General features: G+C 38.3%; 1 protein-coding gene across 1 annotated transcript in view; it reads left to right on the top strand.

The window, feature by feature from the left end:
* Positions 1-16650, top strand: part of Gpc3 (glypican 3) — a 323864-nt gene that overhangs the window by 26959 nt on the left and 280255 nt on the right. Inside the window, exon 2 of the mRNA XM_055618067.1 lies at positions 10230-10391. Coding sequence (XP_055474042.1) covers positions 10230-10391 — 162 coding nt within the window. The remainder of the gene's footprint in view (positions 1-10229; positions 10392-16650) is intronic.

The raw sequence follows: 16650 nt of genomic DNA, 5'->3' as shown, positions 1-16650 counted from the left end.
CATATGTCTGTACCACAGGCATGTAGTACCCATATTGGCCAGAAGAGAGCATTGGATTATCTGAAAATGGAGTTATCACACAGTTTGAGCCACAATGTGGGTGCTGGCAATCAAACCTGGAGCTTCTGAAAGGGCAGCCAATGCTCTTTCTTTCTTTTTTTAAAAATTTTTTTAATGTTTTTCAGTGCTCTTAACTACTGAGACAGCACCTTTACTATGTCTTTTGTTGGCTGCATCTTATTTCTTCAGTTGCTCTTTGGGCTTTTGCCCTCACAAGTATGTAGCATCCTCAGTAGCTCTCCTTAGCCATTTGCTCTAGGATTTACTTTGTATTCATCCCATTTAGGAATCAATTCCTAGAGTAATGTTTTAAATTTAGTCGATGAAGATTCCCTCTAAATTTCTTCTCTGCTCCTTTGGTTGTTACTTTTCTGCAAATGCTCATGGCATTAAAGTGGTTGCAGTTCTGTACTGTTAGTTCATTTAGGCATGAATACTGAAGATTTTTGAAACTTGCCTATGTATTATAGGAAATTTATTTACAACGAATTATTTCTCCTTTTAGTATGTATTTTCTTTGATAGGAAGTCCTGAATCCTTATCATTTATGAGTGTTTTTATTTAAGTCTATAGTCAACTCTTGGTCTCTAAGGTCAATTGTTCTGGTTGATTGATTAACCAGGAAGTAATAATTAAAATAGAAGAAAGATACTGATATATATATATATATGTATATATATATATACTGTATATATATATGTATATATATATGTATGTATATATATCAGTATATAAATATATATATACATTTTTATTTGGAATAATATATACTTATATCTTTATGACATTTGACATTTTTCCTGAAACATTTTCATTTGAGGTTTTATTCCTTTAAACAGTTTTAGCTAACCTAATGAGATGATAAATGTTTCGATTTTTGAAGAATTTAGCCAAGGGTACAGCGTAACAGTCTTAAATAACTGTATGGATGATCATCTCAATGGCAAATCAAACTGGTGTCACCATAGCTTAGAATCATTCTTGAACTTCGGCAAGTATATTGAACAACATTTTATCTTAGCAACATAGCACTTTATAAAGGAAAAAAAAATTCAACCCCATTATTTTATCCCTCCCATAGTCAGTGCTAGTAGAAATGGATACAGTACTAACAGCCAACCAGCCTGTAGAAAAAGTTCAGCCATTCTGCAAAACCAGAAGTGATCCCGAAGGCAAATTTTTAAAAAAACACAGCTTTCCATTGAAAATTAATTTTATGAACTTGTATAGGTATAGAGAGTTTAAACATACATGACATAGGAATTGCTTTACCAAGGAAATGAATCAAAAGTTGTTAAATGATCAGGGGCTTGGGAAGTGAAATGATTTACTATATAGAGTTATTTTTTCTACCACATTTATGTGTGTGTCCCAACCAACCTTGTTTAAATGTAGATTAGCCACTCTTCCCCAAGGGGGTTCTTTCTCTTCTTGGTCCAGTAGACTGCATCTATTTCCACTCCAAGAATAGCATAATATTGTGTAATTTCATATAGATAGAGCATAGCTGCAAGTAGCCCTGATTTCTTTTTTTTTTTTCTGACTATAATCATAAAACCTTTAAGTTTAGACTTTATTTAAAATTGGTTTAAGGCTTGTAAATGAGATTGACAGTCATAGGAGATAAATCTTCCACCACCATAAATTATGTTACTGGGTTTGGTTTACTGATATGTATTATATGCTCTCTTTTTTAGTAAGGTTGTCAGCTGTTCCCTTGGGGAAGTGAAGAGCTTGTGGTCAATACCTTGGATTAAACAGTGTTGGCATGAGAGGCATTGGATGATGAATTTCATTCTTAAATTAAGAAAACGTAGTCACATGCATTAAGGACATGATCAACTACAATTACTATGAAATAACATGGTGTACTAAAAACACAATTTCTGCTAACTTAAGACTAACTACTTTCCTCTCCTTTATTAAGTTTAAAAACTTTAAAAAAGAAACCTAAGATCTGATAATGCTTTCTAATGTCACTAAGGTTTATTGAACCTTACTTTTCCTAGGACCTTATTAGACTTGGGCAGAAGTTATGGTCCAATATACATTTAATCATCCTAGTGATGTCGCTTTATTACATTTCTTTCTAGGACTGGAAGGGAGTATCACTTTTAACTTGTTTAGATGATGAGGTCCTTGTGGGCAGGGGCAATGAGGTACTTCCAACATGTGGTATTGTGCCTGGCACATACATAGTATGTTGAATTGGGTCACTGGAAAGGCACATGCCAATTGGACAACACCTGAAACTCCATAGAATTGGATGTTCAATCGGTTTATTAGGATAAACAGTTGTGAAAGAAAGGAGGGAGGTTGCTGAAGGAGAACAAAAAATCATTAGAGTAGAGTGCAGGTCTGACCCCTTGAGAAGGAGGAGTAAAAAGGCAGGGCTGTGGAGGAAAACTCCTAGCCTATATTGAAATAGTAAGAAAATTCTCAAAATCAATGGGGAGTCTTTAACCCAAGGTTCCCCTGTGAGCAAAGGTCTATGATTTACCGGACCTTAGATCTTTGCCATGTGCAGTCACTAGTTGGAAAGCACCTCTAAGGATCATGATCTCTGCCCACATGGTGGTGAAATCAGAAAGCAGCAGCTTGGCTACTTGTCAATTACTCCTCACATTAGGAGAGCCCAGATGCACACTTTCACGGCCACATGGAAGGTGCCCTATAAATGCCTAGTGAAGAGAGTCTGAGTAAATGGAGAGCTCCACAGTAGAGCATGTGCTTCAGCCTGTGTGAGATTATGGGTTCAATCCCCTGTGACCCCTTCCCACAAAAAGACAGAAACCCAACCAAAAGCAGGAATTGCACTAGAAAGGGGATTGGGCTTTATAGTCATTAAGCCTTAATGAACCCATGTTGTGGAGGACACAGAGTCATGAGATTTTTCCTTACTTCCCTCATCATGCTTTTAAATGTTGCTTCCCGAGGAAAAAAAGGTTCATGGAATATAGTTAGAAATGAGAATGGTCTTTGCTGCTACTGTATTCTGTATCTCGCTTACGTTGCTTTATAAAAATTAAAAAGACATTAATGGCTTCATTAAGATATAACTGCTATGGAGTTAACAGCACGCGCTTAAAGAGTACATGTTGACAATTTGGACATATACACCACAACCAAAATAATGCAGGTGTCTAACACTTTGAGAACTTGCCTCACTGATCTTTGTGATTTCCCCCTTTCTCACATACTTATACAGCCACAACTGTCTATACATTAGTTTTCAGTTTGTAGTGCGTTAGAGAAATGGAATCACAGAGTTTACACTGTTTGGATCTGATTTTTTAAAAAGGATTTATTTATTTATTATGTATACAGTGTTCTGCCTGCACCTATATCTGCAAGACAGAAGAGGGCACCAGATCTCATTCCAGATGGTTGTGAGCCATGATGTAGTTGCTGGGAGTTGAACTCAGGACCTTTGGAAGAGCAGCCAGTGATCTTAAACTCTGAGCCATCTGTCCAGCCCTGATTTTTATTTTTTTACCTAGTGTGTTGTTTTTTGGTTTGTACATGTTAGCATGGACCAGTACTTCATTTCTGTTTATGGCAATCTAGAATTTCATTGTGTAGGTATGCCATTGTTTGTTTTCCTTTTCACATTTGTATTATATTTTATATAGCACTTACCTTCTCTTGACATTTGTTTCTATTTTCATTTGGATATCTGTTGTCCTCAAGACTATAATGGCTGAGGACAGGCCCATTGTCTTGTGTTCGCCACACTCATTGTGACTGGCATGTATTAATAACCAAATAAATATTTGTTGACTCTTTTAGACCTTTAGTTAAAATTATAACAAAACATTGATATGGTATTGATGTTCTCATTATTTTTCTCCTGAGCAGCAATATTAGGCTGGCCAGACATATTTTTCACTTGGAATCAGAACTACGATTAAAAAAAATTGTTTTTGGTTTTGTTCATAACTAACAATCAGGAAAAGTAAATTAGAAGAATGAAGATTGATAATTTATTTATTTATTTATTTCAATTTATTTACTTTGTATCAGCGCTGTAGCCCCCTCCCTCGTCTCCTCCCGGTCTCACCCACCCTCCCTCTTCTCTCCCTATGCCCTTTCCCTGATAGGGAAGGACCTCCTCCCCTTCTATATGACCCTAGCCAATTAGTTCTCATCAAGGCTGGCTACATCATCTTCCTCTGTGGCCTGGCAAGGCTGCCCATCCCCCCAGAGGGAGGTGATCAAATAGCCAGCTACTGAGCTCATGTCAGAACCTGAACCTCTTACTAGAAAACCCACTTGGAAACTGAGCAACCTATGAGCTTCCTTTGAACATGGGGTCTAGGTCCTCTCCATGCATGGTCCTTGGTTGGAGTATCGGTCTCTGCAGGACCCCTGGTCCCAGGATTTTTGGCTCTGTTGTTTTCCTTATGGAGTTCCTGTCCCCTCCCGGTCTTTCTATCTCCCTCTTCTTCCATAAGGTTTCCTGCACTCTGCCCGGAGTTTGGCTATGAGTCTCAGTAACTCCTCAATATCATGGTGGGTAGAGTCTTTTAGAGGTCCTCTGTGGAAGGCTCCTGTCCTATTACTTGTCTTCTCCTACTTCCTATGTCTATCCTTTTTGCCCTTCTGGATGAGGTTTAAGCATCTTCCGTAGGGTCCTCCTTGTTGTTTAGCTTCTTTAGGACTGTAGATTTTAGTATATTTATCCTATATTGTAAGGCTAATATCCACTTATAAGTGAGTATAAATCATGTGTGTCTTTCTGTTTTTGGGTTATCTTACACAGGATGATCTTTTCTAGTTCCTACCATTTGCCTGCAAATTTCATGATTTCCTTGTTTTTAATTACTGAGAGGTATTTCATTGTGTAAATGTATCACACTTTCTGTATCCATTCCTCCGTTGAGAGACATCTAGGTTGTTTCCAGATTCTGGCTATTACAAATAAAGCTGCTATGAACATAGTTGAGCAAATGTCCTTGTTATATACTTGACCATATTTTGGATATGTGCCTCGGAGTGATAAAGCTGGATCTTGAAGGAACACTATTCCTAATTTTTTTTTTTGAGAAAGGGCCAGATTGTGTTCCAAAGTGTTTGTACAAGTTTGCATCCCTACCAGCAATGGAAGAGGGTTCCCCTTTCTCTACAACTTCTTCAGCGTGCATCATCCCTTGAATTTTTGATCTTAGTCATTATTATGGGGGTGTGGTGGAATCTCAGGGTCATTTTGATTTGCATTTCCCCAATGACCAAGGACACTGAGCATCTCTTTAAGTTTTTCTCTGCTATTAGATATTCCTTTATTGAGAATTCTCTGTTTAACTCTGTACCCCATTTTAAAATTGGATTGCTTGGTTTGTTGGTGTTTAACTTGAGTTCATTATATATTTTGTATATTAGCCTACTGTCAGATGTAGGGTTGCTGAAGATCCTTTCCCAGTCTGTAGGCTGTTGTTTTGTTCTGATGTCAGTGTCCTTTACTTTACAGAAGCTTTTCAGTTTCATGAGGCCCAATTTATTAATTGTTGATATTAAAGCCTGTGCTGTTGGTGTTTTATTAAGGAAGTCATCTCCTGTATCAATGAGGTCAAGGATCTTCCTCACCTTTTCTCCTAACAGACTTAGTGTGTCTGGTTTCATGTTGAGGTCTTTGATCCACTTGGACTTTAACTTTGTGCAGAGTGATAAATATGGGTCTATTTGCATTTTTGTACATGTAGATATCCAGTTAGACCAGCACCATTTGTTGAAGATGTTTTTGTTTTTTTTTTTTCCTATTGTATCGTTTTTGGCTTTTTAGTCAAAAAATAAGTTTCTGTAGGTGTGTGGGTTTATTTCTTGGTCTTCTATTCGATCCCACTGATTCACCATTCTGTTTCTATGCCAATACCATGCCATTTTTATTACTATTGATCTATAGTACAGCTTGAGATCTGAAATGGAGATACCTCCAGATGATTTGTTGTTGTACAGGACTCTTTTAGCTATTCTGAATTTTTAATTTTTCCATATGAAATTGAGAATTGTTCTTTCAAGGTCTGTAAAAAATGTGTTGGTATTTTAATAGGAATTGCATTGAATCTGTTGATTGCTTTTTGTAGGATGGCCATTTGTACTCTGTTACTCTGTTACTCCTGCTACTCCATGATCATGGGAGATCTTTCCATCTTCTGCTATCTTCTTCAATTTCTTTCTTCAGAGAGTGAAAGATCTTTTCATACAAGTATTTGACTTGCTTGGTTAGAGTCACACCAAGGTACTTTTTGTTATTTGTAGCTGTTGTGAAGGGTGTTGTTTCTCTAACTAATTTATCAGCCCATTTTTCTTTTGTATACAGGTGGGTTTCAGTTTTTTTGAGTTCATTTTGTATTCAGTCACTTTGCTGAAGGTGTTTATCACCTGAAGGAGTTCTCTGATAGAATTTTTAGGGTCATTCATTTATAGTAGCATATCATCTGAGAATAGTGATACTTTGACTTCTTCCTTTTACGACTTGTATCCTTTTGATCTCCTTAAGTTGTCTTATTGCTTTAGCTAGGACATCAAGAACTATATTGAAGAGATAAGGAGAGAGTGAACAGCCTTGCCTTGTCCCTGATTTCAGTGGGATTGATTTAAATTTCTCTCAGTTTAGTTTGATGTTGGCTGCAGGCTTGCTGTATATTGCTTTTACGATGTTTAGGTATGTGCCTTTTATCCCTAATCTCTCCAAAACTTTAAACATGATTAGGTGTTGAAGTTTGTCAAATGCTTTTTCGGCTTCCAAGGAGATGATCATGTGGTTTTTTTTTCCTTCTGTTTATATGGTGGATTACACTGATGGATTTTCATATGTTGACCCACCCCTGCGTATCTTGGATGAAGCCTACCTGGTCATGGTAGATGATATCTTTTATGTGTTCTTGGATTAGGTTTGCAAGTATTTTATTGAGTATTTTTGCATCAATGTTCATAAGCGACATTGTTCTGAAGTTCTTTTTGTGTGGTTTGGGTATCAAGGTGACTGTGGCCTCATAGAATGAGGTTGGTAATGTTTCTTCTGTTTCTATTTTGTGGAATAGTTTGAAGACTGTCAGCTCTTCTTTGAAAGTCTAGTAGAATTCTGCACTGAAACCATCTGGCCCTGGGATTTTTTTGGATATAAAACTTTTCATGATAGCTTCTATTTCCTTAGGGGATATTGGACTAATTTATTTACCTTGCCTTGATTCAGCTGTGGTAAGTGGAATCAATTATGAAAATTGATCATTTCATTTAGATTTTCAAATTTTCTTGCATATAAGCTTTTGTAGTATGACCTAATGATTGTATTTCCTCAGTGTCTGTTGTTGTGTCCCCTTTCCATTTCTGATTTTGTTGATTTGGATAGTTTCTCTCTGCCTTTTAGTTAGTTTGGCTAAAGGTTTTTTTTTTTTTTCTATCTTGTTGTCTATCTCTTGGTTTCATTGATTCTTCGAATTGTTTTTTTTTTTTGTTTGTTTGTTTCTAGTTTATTGATTTCATCCCTGAGTTAGATTACTTCCAGGCGTCTTACTCTTCTTGGGTTTATCTGCTTCTTTTTTTCCCCTAGGGCTTTCAGGTGAGTTCTTAAGTTGTTTGTATGAGATGTTTTCAATTTCTTTATGAAGGCACTTAGTGCTATGAACTTTCCTCTTAGCACTGCTTTCATTGTGTTCCATAAGTTTGAGTAGGTTGTGCCTTCATTTTCATTGAATTCTAGGAAGACTTTAATTTCTTTCTTTATTTCTTTCCTGACCCAACTGTCACTGAGTAGTGAGTTGTTCAGTTTCCATGTGTGTGTAGGCCTTTTGCTGTTGTTGTTGAGGTCCAGTTTTAGTCCACGGTGGTCATGTAGAATACAAGGGAATCTTTTAATCTTCTTGTATCTGTTGAGGCTTGCTTTGTGACCAACTATATGAACTATTTTGGAGAAGGTTTCATGAGGTGCTGAGAAGAAGTTAAATTCTTTTGTGTTTGGGTGAAAGGTTCTGTAGATGTCTGTTAGGTCTACCTGATTCATGACCTCTATTAGTGTCACTTTTTCTTCGTTTAATTTGTTTTGTTGACCTGTCCTTTGTTGAGAGTGGGGTGTTGAAGTCTCCCACTATTAATATGTGGGAGGTTATGTGTGGTTTAAGTTTTATTAATGTTTCTTTTAGAAATGTGGGTGCCCTTGTATTTGGGGCATAGAATATAAGGTGACCTTCCCCATCTCTTTTTATTAATTTTGATTGAAAGTCTATTTTATTAGATATTAGATCCATTTTATTAGATACTCCTGCTTGGTTTTTGTGTCCATTTGCTTTGAAAACCGTCTTCCAGCACTTTACTCTATCTTTTTTACTTATTTGTGTTTCTTGTACGCAACAGATTATTGGGACTTGTTTATGCACCCAATTCTGTTAGTCTCTGTCTTTCTATTGAAGAGTTGCGTTCATTGATATTGAGAGAGATTAATGACCAGTGGCTGTTAGATCCTTTGATTTTGTTGTTGGTTGTGGTAGTGTGATGTGTGTTTGGCTAGTTTTAGTTTTACTGTAGTGAGGTTATTTATTTCCTGTGTTTTCCTGAACGCTTTCTTGGGTTGTATTTTTCCTTCTAGTATCTTCTGTAAGACTCGATTTGTGGGTAGGTATTGTTTATAAATTTATTTTCTGTCGTTGAATATCTTTTTTCTCCATTTAAGATAATTGACAGTTTTGCTGCTATAGTAGCCTGGGCTGACATCTGTGTTCTTTAGGAGTCTCCATGATATCCATCCAGGCCCTTCTGGCTTTCATAGTCTCTGATGAGAAGTCAGGTGTGATTCTGATGGGTTTGTCATTATATGTTACTTGGTCTTTTTCCCTTGCAGCTTTTAGTATTTTTTTCTTTGTTCTATATACTTACTGTTTTCATTATTATGTGGCAGGAGGATTTTCTTTTCTGGTCTAATCTATTAGGTGTTGGGTAGGCACAGTCCTCTTGAAGAAACAGTGAGCCCTGTAGTTTGGTCAGTTTAGCTAGGGATACAGGTTGCTTCTTGGAGCAATGTCTGTTCTGTAGGTCTGAGGTTGGAGCTTTGTGTGTGCCCCAGTACCCAAGTGGTAATAAGTGGCAGATGAGCACAACACTCAGAGCCTTCAAGGATTAGTTAGGTGTCCTGAGGTTGGACCTGATGTTTCCCTCACCTTGGGGTTTCTTTTGGACAGAGAGAGACTCTGTGGTGTTTTGGGTTCCACCGTTCAGTCTAGGTTGGTAAGTAGAGCACAAAGGTACAGGTGAGTGGCTCTGCACTGGTAACTGGGCACCTGCTGGAACCTGGGAACTTTTCGTGATGGTGGTGGGGATGGTTCGGCTGGGTGCCTTGAGGTTGGACCTGATATTTCCCTCACTGTGGGGTTTCTTCCTAACAGGGAAACCTAGTATCTGGATCCCTGGGGCCCACAGTTCTGTCTGGGAGGGTGAGGTGGCATGCAGGTGGGTCTCTGGGCTGGCACCTGTACACCTGCTGGACCCTGGGATCTTTTCTAGGGATTGTCTGGATGATCTGACATTGGTCCCGATTCATTCCTTCACTGTGGAGTTTTCTCTCGATTGGAAAACCCAGTCTCTGGAGTTGTGGGGCCCACAGTTCAGTCTAGGATGGTGATCAGAGCACGCAGTCCCATGGCTCTGGGCTGGCAACCTAGTGCCTGTAGGGACCCGGGAACTCTTTTGGGGTTTAGCTGTGTGACCTGAGAACGGACACGATTGTTCCCACACCATTCCTCTCGTCTGGGAAACACAATCACTGGCATTTTCGGGCCCACAGTTCGGTCTGTTGTTCGCTGTGCAGTCACTGCTGTCCTGCTTGTCAGACACAGTGTCCTCTCGGAGCTGCCATAATATAACCCCCCAGAAGAGTGATATTTTAAAAGACAAATTAAATGTTGGTGTTCAACAGTGTGCATTTGGTGCTGCTATAAATTAGTTTCTTTAGAATTTATGAGTCAGACCTCAGCAATTAACTGACAGTTATTCAAAAGAAATCAACTATGAGGGAAATTAGATGTACTGACATAAATAACATAATCAAGACCTACTGTATTTAAACTGAAATGTGTTTTTTCATCCTGTTTACTTGTGTGTATGTGTGTTTGAGAGAGATAGATAGAGAGAGAGATAGAAATTTTCTGCTCACTGAGACATGAATACCTTATTTGTTTCAGGATCAGATTTGCAAGTGTGTCTCCCCAAGGGCCCAACATGCTGCTCAAGAAAAATGGAAGAAAAATACCAACTAACAGCACGGCTGAACATGGAACAACTGCTCCAGTCTGCTAGTATGGAGCTCAAGTTCTTAATTATTCAGAATGCTGCGATTTTCCAAGGTGAGTTTGGGGGGATCATTTTCTATGTGCTGCTCAACGGCATCATTATTTGGGCAATGGGCTTTCAAATGCTAAATATAATTTATAAATTACCATTCCAGCATGTAAGCTTGATACAAAAACCTCCCAGTGAGAAACCCTGGATAAGGAAACACACAGTTTTTAAAGAAACTTCATTTTACTGTTTGAAAAAGTGGATACTATTAAAACTAATTGTCCAAGGACATTCTGTTTCCCTGTATGTAAAAGGCATAACACACTGCTGAAAAAGTTAGTGATAATTTTCTCTGTTAGTCTGTAAGACTTGTTTTCAACCATCACAATGATCACCCATCACCACCGAAACATCTCTATAAATTCCAAGGCCAATTTTTTTCCAGGGTGAATCACATTCCTATGGAATATCCATGAACTCCTTCTGACCACTAGGACCATTTCCATTTAAGAGGGAGAAGCTGGCTTGTTGGCCAGTCATTTTCTAGTTTGTGTGAGTGAGTGTTTTCCTCTTCTCTCCTTGTGAATGTCAGTTCTCACCATGCTTCTCTAAGAACTGTGAAAGGATGGGCAGCAAGCATTTCTATCCTTAGTAATTTACAAGAAAGCTACAGCAGTACAGGGAAGATTTTTTCAGATTAAAGATCAACTGGAGATGATGGTAGTGATAAGAAGTCTTTATACAGTACTGTGGGATTTTAAATAATCAACGTCTGTCATTTTATTTAATCTTCACAATATACCTATGAGTGGGCTTTTCATATGTCAATTTTATTGATGAAGATTCAAGACCAGAATGATTAGGTAATTTTCTGAGGCTACACAACTAAAATAGTGAAGGAAAGATCCGAAAATCCAAGTTTCCTGGTTTTTAGGGTCCATGATTTTTATCACCTGACTTAGGCTACCTCTTGTGACTAGGAAAATTACTTGCAGATACAGAGATTTTCTTTAACGTGTGTGTTGGGAGTTTCTGTGGGTGGGTATACCCTTGGTGGTATGGGTGTGCGCACAAATATATGCATGTGTGGAGGCCAGAAGTCAATGTTGTTCATCTTCCTCTTTCACTCTCCATCTTTCGTTTTTTGAAAGAGGGACTCTCACTTAAAGTGAACTTCACCTATTCTGCTAGGCTGGCCAGTCAGTGAGCTTTAGGAATATTCCTCAACTATTCTCCTTCCCCAGTGATGAGGTTACAGGACCACAGTGCTACACGTGACTTTTTATGTGGGTGCTGGGTATCCAAACTCCTTACTTTACTGGCTGAGCTATCTCCTTAGCCCCCTTCTAGCCCTTCTAAATTGAGCATAGTGAATCAGCTGCCAGTTGCCTGGAAAGGTAGTCTTGGGGTCAGAGCTAACAGTTCTGACTACTTGACATGATAAAGTTACATATTTACAAGAATTCCCCTCTTTGACTTTTAGGGTGGGGTGATTATACCTTATTTTAGGTATTAACATGAAATCATCATTATTAGCTAAAAATGTTCAAATTAGCTAATAAAGCAATCATTCACACCAGTCTCTTGTGTCAAAAGCCTCCGGGGATATTGATGTTAGGTTCGTTATATGACATACAATATAAAAACGTAAAATCTTTGTTAACCCATTTATACAGTGAGGCTCTTGTGAAGCATTTTTTTTTTTTGAGGCTAACAATTTAGTGATAGGATGAATAATTCAGCCCCATTTAAAAATGACACCCAGCGTTCATGTGCTGAGTGCTCAGATTGGTTTTGGAGTTGATATAGTGGCTGTAAGCGGTATAATAAGTAATGTGACAAGAAGATTGGGTTGAAGTGGACAGATGAAACTTAGTCTTTGACGCATGAGGGCACTTGGTGAGAATGGAATATCAGTGATTTATTTTAGTTCCTAGATTACCATCCCCATGTTACTTCTCAACCATTTCCTAGTGAGTTAGAAGGGCAGAGTGATGACGCTGGTATCCCAGTGTTCAGACAGCTGTTACTGCTGTCCATGTGAGGGTCTTTGTTGTTAGGATGCATGCACCTGTCCAGTCTTGCACTTTGCATATTGTATCTTATGAGGCTGAAACAGCATGAAACTAAGGACAAAAGTGCATCCTGACAGTGTTTTGATTGGACTGGAGTCAAGATATGGCTGCTATTATATGGGAGCTAAATATTAGTCAAATGAGCAGGAGGAAGAAAGCAGAGGCAACACCTACTACTGATGTCCTCTCTCTGTCTCTGTCTCTCTCACAGACATACATAGGAGTACATGTGTGTGCGCACACATTTATTTCTAGAATTGCAGGCACAGAGAAAAGGACAATCCTAGCAAAGAAGTATTGAAACCACTAAATGATGCCAACTTCCTTGTGCTGTCATTCTTGCTATCATATCTACTCCCTCTTTATCTCTTTTCATTCTAGTTTAGTTTCTTTAATTTTATTTCTAGTGTGCCTCACTTAAGAAAATAAAGCCAACAAGAGAAAATAGAGCCACAATCACAGACCTCAAAGCACTTACGTTATGCTTGGAGAAGCATTGACCACAAATCCATTCTATAACAAAAACATTTTGAAGAAAGAAGGCTTCAAACAAGGGAGCAGTATAAAACAATTGCTATGAAAGCTGGCCATCTATTTCCTTTTTCTCATAAGTACTTATTCCCATGAATTGGAATTGAGAGGCACAATTGTTTTTGCTCTAAACTAAACATTCTGGTAGACCAAATTTTTGAGAAAATTGCCTTACTACTTTGTTTATGTGAGCTTTGGTGAGGTAGCTTTTGTGAGCTATTTTCTCCACCACGTGCAGTTGGAGCAAGCTTATCTTATTCTTGGGCTAGATTCTCAGTCTCTTTAGAATTCTATCAGCGGCCCTTACTGGAGGCATTTCAGTACTGAGGATGCTTTGCAGATATGCGCACAGTTCCATGAGCAGTCCTTACTGCCTCAATTTGGATTTTATGTCCTCAATTGTAGGAAGCCTTTGCCCTCATAAATGAGCCTGGGGCCCTTTGCTACACAGTGGTTGGAGTGCTCTAATGCTAATGCTGTTTTGATAATGATTGAAGCATTAAAAAAGTTGTTTTTTATCCTCAATCTTTGCATTGCCTCGTTTCCTAAATTTAATTTACTTAGATGTGCTTAGGAAAATGGGGCAGCACAATCGTTTTTTGTTTCTGCTTAATTAATTCTTTTTGAGAAACTCCACTGAAAGTACATTTTCCCTTTGCTTTCTCTCTTTTCTCTTTCCTACTTTATAATAATGAGGATAAAGATAATAGTGAAGATTTACTAAGTTCCTACTAAATGATGCTTACTCTTACATAATTATCTCATTTAATATTCCTAGCAACTTTATGGGACCTGTAGTATAATCATCATGAGTTGATAAATAAGGAAGCTCTAAGGTACCACAGTATATCCTAAGCTATCTGTCCTATGACATGGTTCTTCTTGGTCTTAGTTCAGTTGAGACAAAAACAAAATTAAGAAGTGGTGTGATTTATGATCCCCATGAAGAAAAAGGAGACCTGAAATTTCATAAATCTGATACCTCCTCATCTTCATGATTAGAGTTCTGTTTTCATTGGTGGAATTTCATTATGACTTTCAGCCTTATACTACCAGGAAATATTTGGGCATGTGTCCAGGGTTTTCCTCAACATTGAATGATTCTGGTCTTCCCCAAGGTGCCAGAGACTGAGGGAGAAAAAGCTCTTTAGTATGCACAACACTTTGCTTTTACTGGAAGGTGACTATCTCATAACTTGAACTCTTGATTAGAGAGAAAAAATGTGGTTATGTTACAGACAGCTCTGCATTCTCTACAATGCCATGGAGCTTCTCCTTATGTAGTTAGCTCATCTGAGAGCTCCCAGGGTCCTTGCTTGGAGCCTATTATTCTTAATAATCATTACAAGCCTGATTTTCTGACTTTCTAGCTATTTAGTAGAGAAGCAATTGGATGGAAGTGTGGAAGAATGCTATAGGGATGTGTATGCATAACATGAAGCAACACATAACAGTAAGAATGGACACTATAGAAATGGACTGAGTAACTCACTTCATGGCAGTTTATAGAGGGCTACATACCTACCCACTTCAGTAGCCCCAAACATATTGTAGGTACTTCATATTGGTTATTGCAAAACAATATGGGAAGATAAGATTAAGTTCATTCTATTTGTATTAGTATTTAAATCTCAAAAAGCTTCACCTAATTGTGGTACTTAAGAGTATGAGAAGAATGCTGAGTTTAGGCCAGTGAACTGGTTTAGTTGCTAAGGGTTCTTATCACCAGGCCTGATGACCTGAGTTCACAGTCTATGGTAGAAGTTGTTCTCTGATTTACACACATGCATGTGCTCATATACACACCTCCACACCTATAAATGCAGTAAAAGCTTTTAAAAGAATATTGAGTTCGGAGTCAGAAAATCCAGGCTAATACAAGATCTCCATTTATAGTTTCATGGCTCAGGAGACATTATTTAGACTGGATTATCCTCCGTTGCCACATCTGTAAAATGGAGCTAAAAATTCTAGTCCTAATATGTGAAAATGTCTTACAACCAATAATCATTAGTTACATTCCTTACGAAGAAAGTTCCTTTCTGTTGACACTTAACCCCAAGAAATGATGAGGGACATTGGCCTCTTTGAAGCTGAACTTCGTGAAGAGCTTGAGCAACTTCTGCCACAGATTGATGCTAGGGATTTAGGTAGCTCCAGAGAACCAGACCCTTTAAAAAGGGGATATGCTTTTAAAAAAAGCTCTTGCATGCATGCAGTTTTGCTGTTTGCAATTTTTGTACTGCCAGAATCAACTGGCTTTTCTATTCTCAAAGTGTCTCTTCTAGATGGTGTGTGTGTGTGTGTGTGTGTGTGTGAGAGAGAGAGAGAGAGAGAGAGAGAGAGAGAGAGAGAGAGATCTGACTATTAAAAAAAGGAATAAAAATCTTTTAAAAAGTTTTTTTTTATGCGTGTGGGGGGGGGAGGTGTTATTTTGGATGGTATATTTTACACACAAACGTGTTACTAGTTCAGAACAAGTGTGTTGTATTCAAGAGCAGGTGTTGGGGAGGCCAGAGGCCAATCTTATCTTTTTTTCTTCAATTACTCCACCTTATTGATTTGAGACAGAGTCAGTCACCAAACCTGGAGCATGCCCTTTTAGCTAGACTGCCCTGAGATGCACTAGTCTCTATCTAAGTTTAGTGCTAAGATTACAGATGCACTCTGCCACTCCAGGCTATTATGGGGGTGCTGAAGACCTGAACTCAGGTCCTCATGTCTTCACAATAAGCATTTCACCAGGGGGCCATCTCCCTGCTCCCAGGCCACACTTGATTTGTTTTTTCTATCTTGACTGGAAGCAAAGGAAGGTGTACCTTCCTGGCCAGTAGCTGATTTCCACCCATATTGGGGGGTTTGCTTTCTTCTACCTGTTTACCTTGGAGGAGCTGGATAGAGGATGATGCCTTTGAGTGGGAAGAGGGCAGCAGTTTCTTTGTTGCTTTGGTTGCTTTCTGCCCAGCTTTCTGTTTCTACCTGTCAAGAGTCCTGTCTCTCCTACTCCCCCTAAATAAAACTGACCTTGGTTAAAACATCCTTTTCCATCATCTCTGAGCAATTTCCCCAGTCATTTCTGCTTGAAATAACTGGGGGAATGTTATTTAAGCAGATCTTTTATTTATTTGTTTGTTTATTACTTCACAGTTAAAATTTGACTAAATGATTGCTTGAATGTTGATAAACATGTTTTCGTGAGTCAATCATTTGTGAATTTAAATTTTTGAAATGTGGTGGGGTTTTTAAGTGAGTACTGAGCAATTTTTTCTCCATTTCACAATCACCCCCCACTGCCTAGCCCTGCTTAGGCTGAGCCCCACTGAGTTTGAAACTCTTAACTGCTGGCCACCCTGTCACAGCCTTCCTTTGTTGAAAACAGTGTGCCTGAGAGAATAATTGCATTGATGTCTAATCAGGACTTAATTCATTTGTTGGAGGTAAATAGAATAACATTCTGTTGAATAGAAGAATTTTAGGAACACAAACCATGACCACAAGTGAGGTTATATATCCTCAAAAATGTCAATTATTAATCAGCCCACTCATCTGTGTAGCAAAACTCTACTAATCCCATTAGAAAGGGGAAATGTCTAATCAGAGCACAGAAGGTGCTGGCTTTAATTAGTGGACTTTTATGGTACTGTCTCAAAGAGGTATTTTGGTTACAAAGTTTTTTTTTTTATATACAATTCTTTTGATTATTAGGACTATTGGACAA

Source organism: Psammomys obesus, unplaced genomic scaffold, assembly GCF_907164565.1.
Source record: "Psammomys obesus unplaced genomic scaffold, mPsaObe1.curated_primary_1811, whole genome shotgun sequence".
Classification (NCBI taxonomy): domain Eukaryota; kingdom Metazoa; phylum Chordata; class Mammalia; order Rodentia; family Muridae; genus Psammomys; species Psammomys obesus.
Note: the sequence above shows the minus strand (reverse complement) of the source record. Positions and strands in the feature narration are given on the sequence as shown.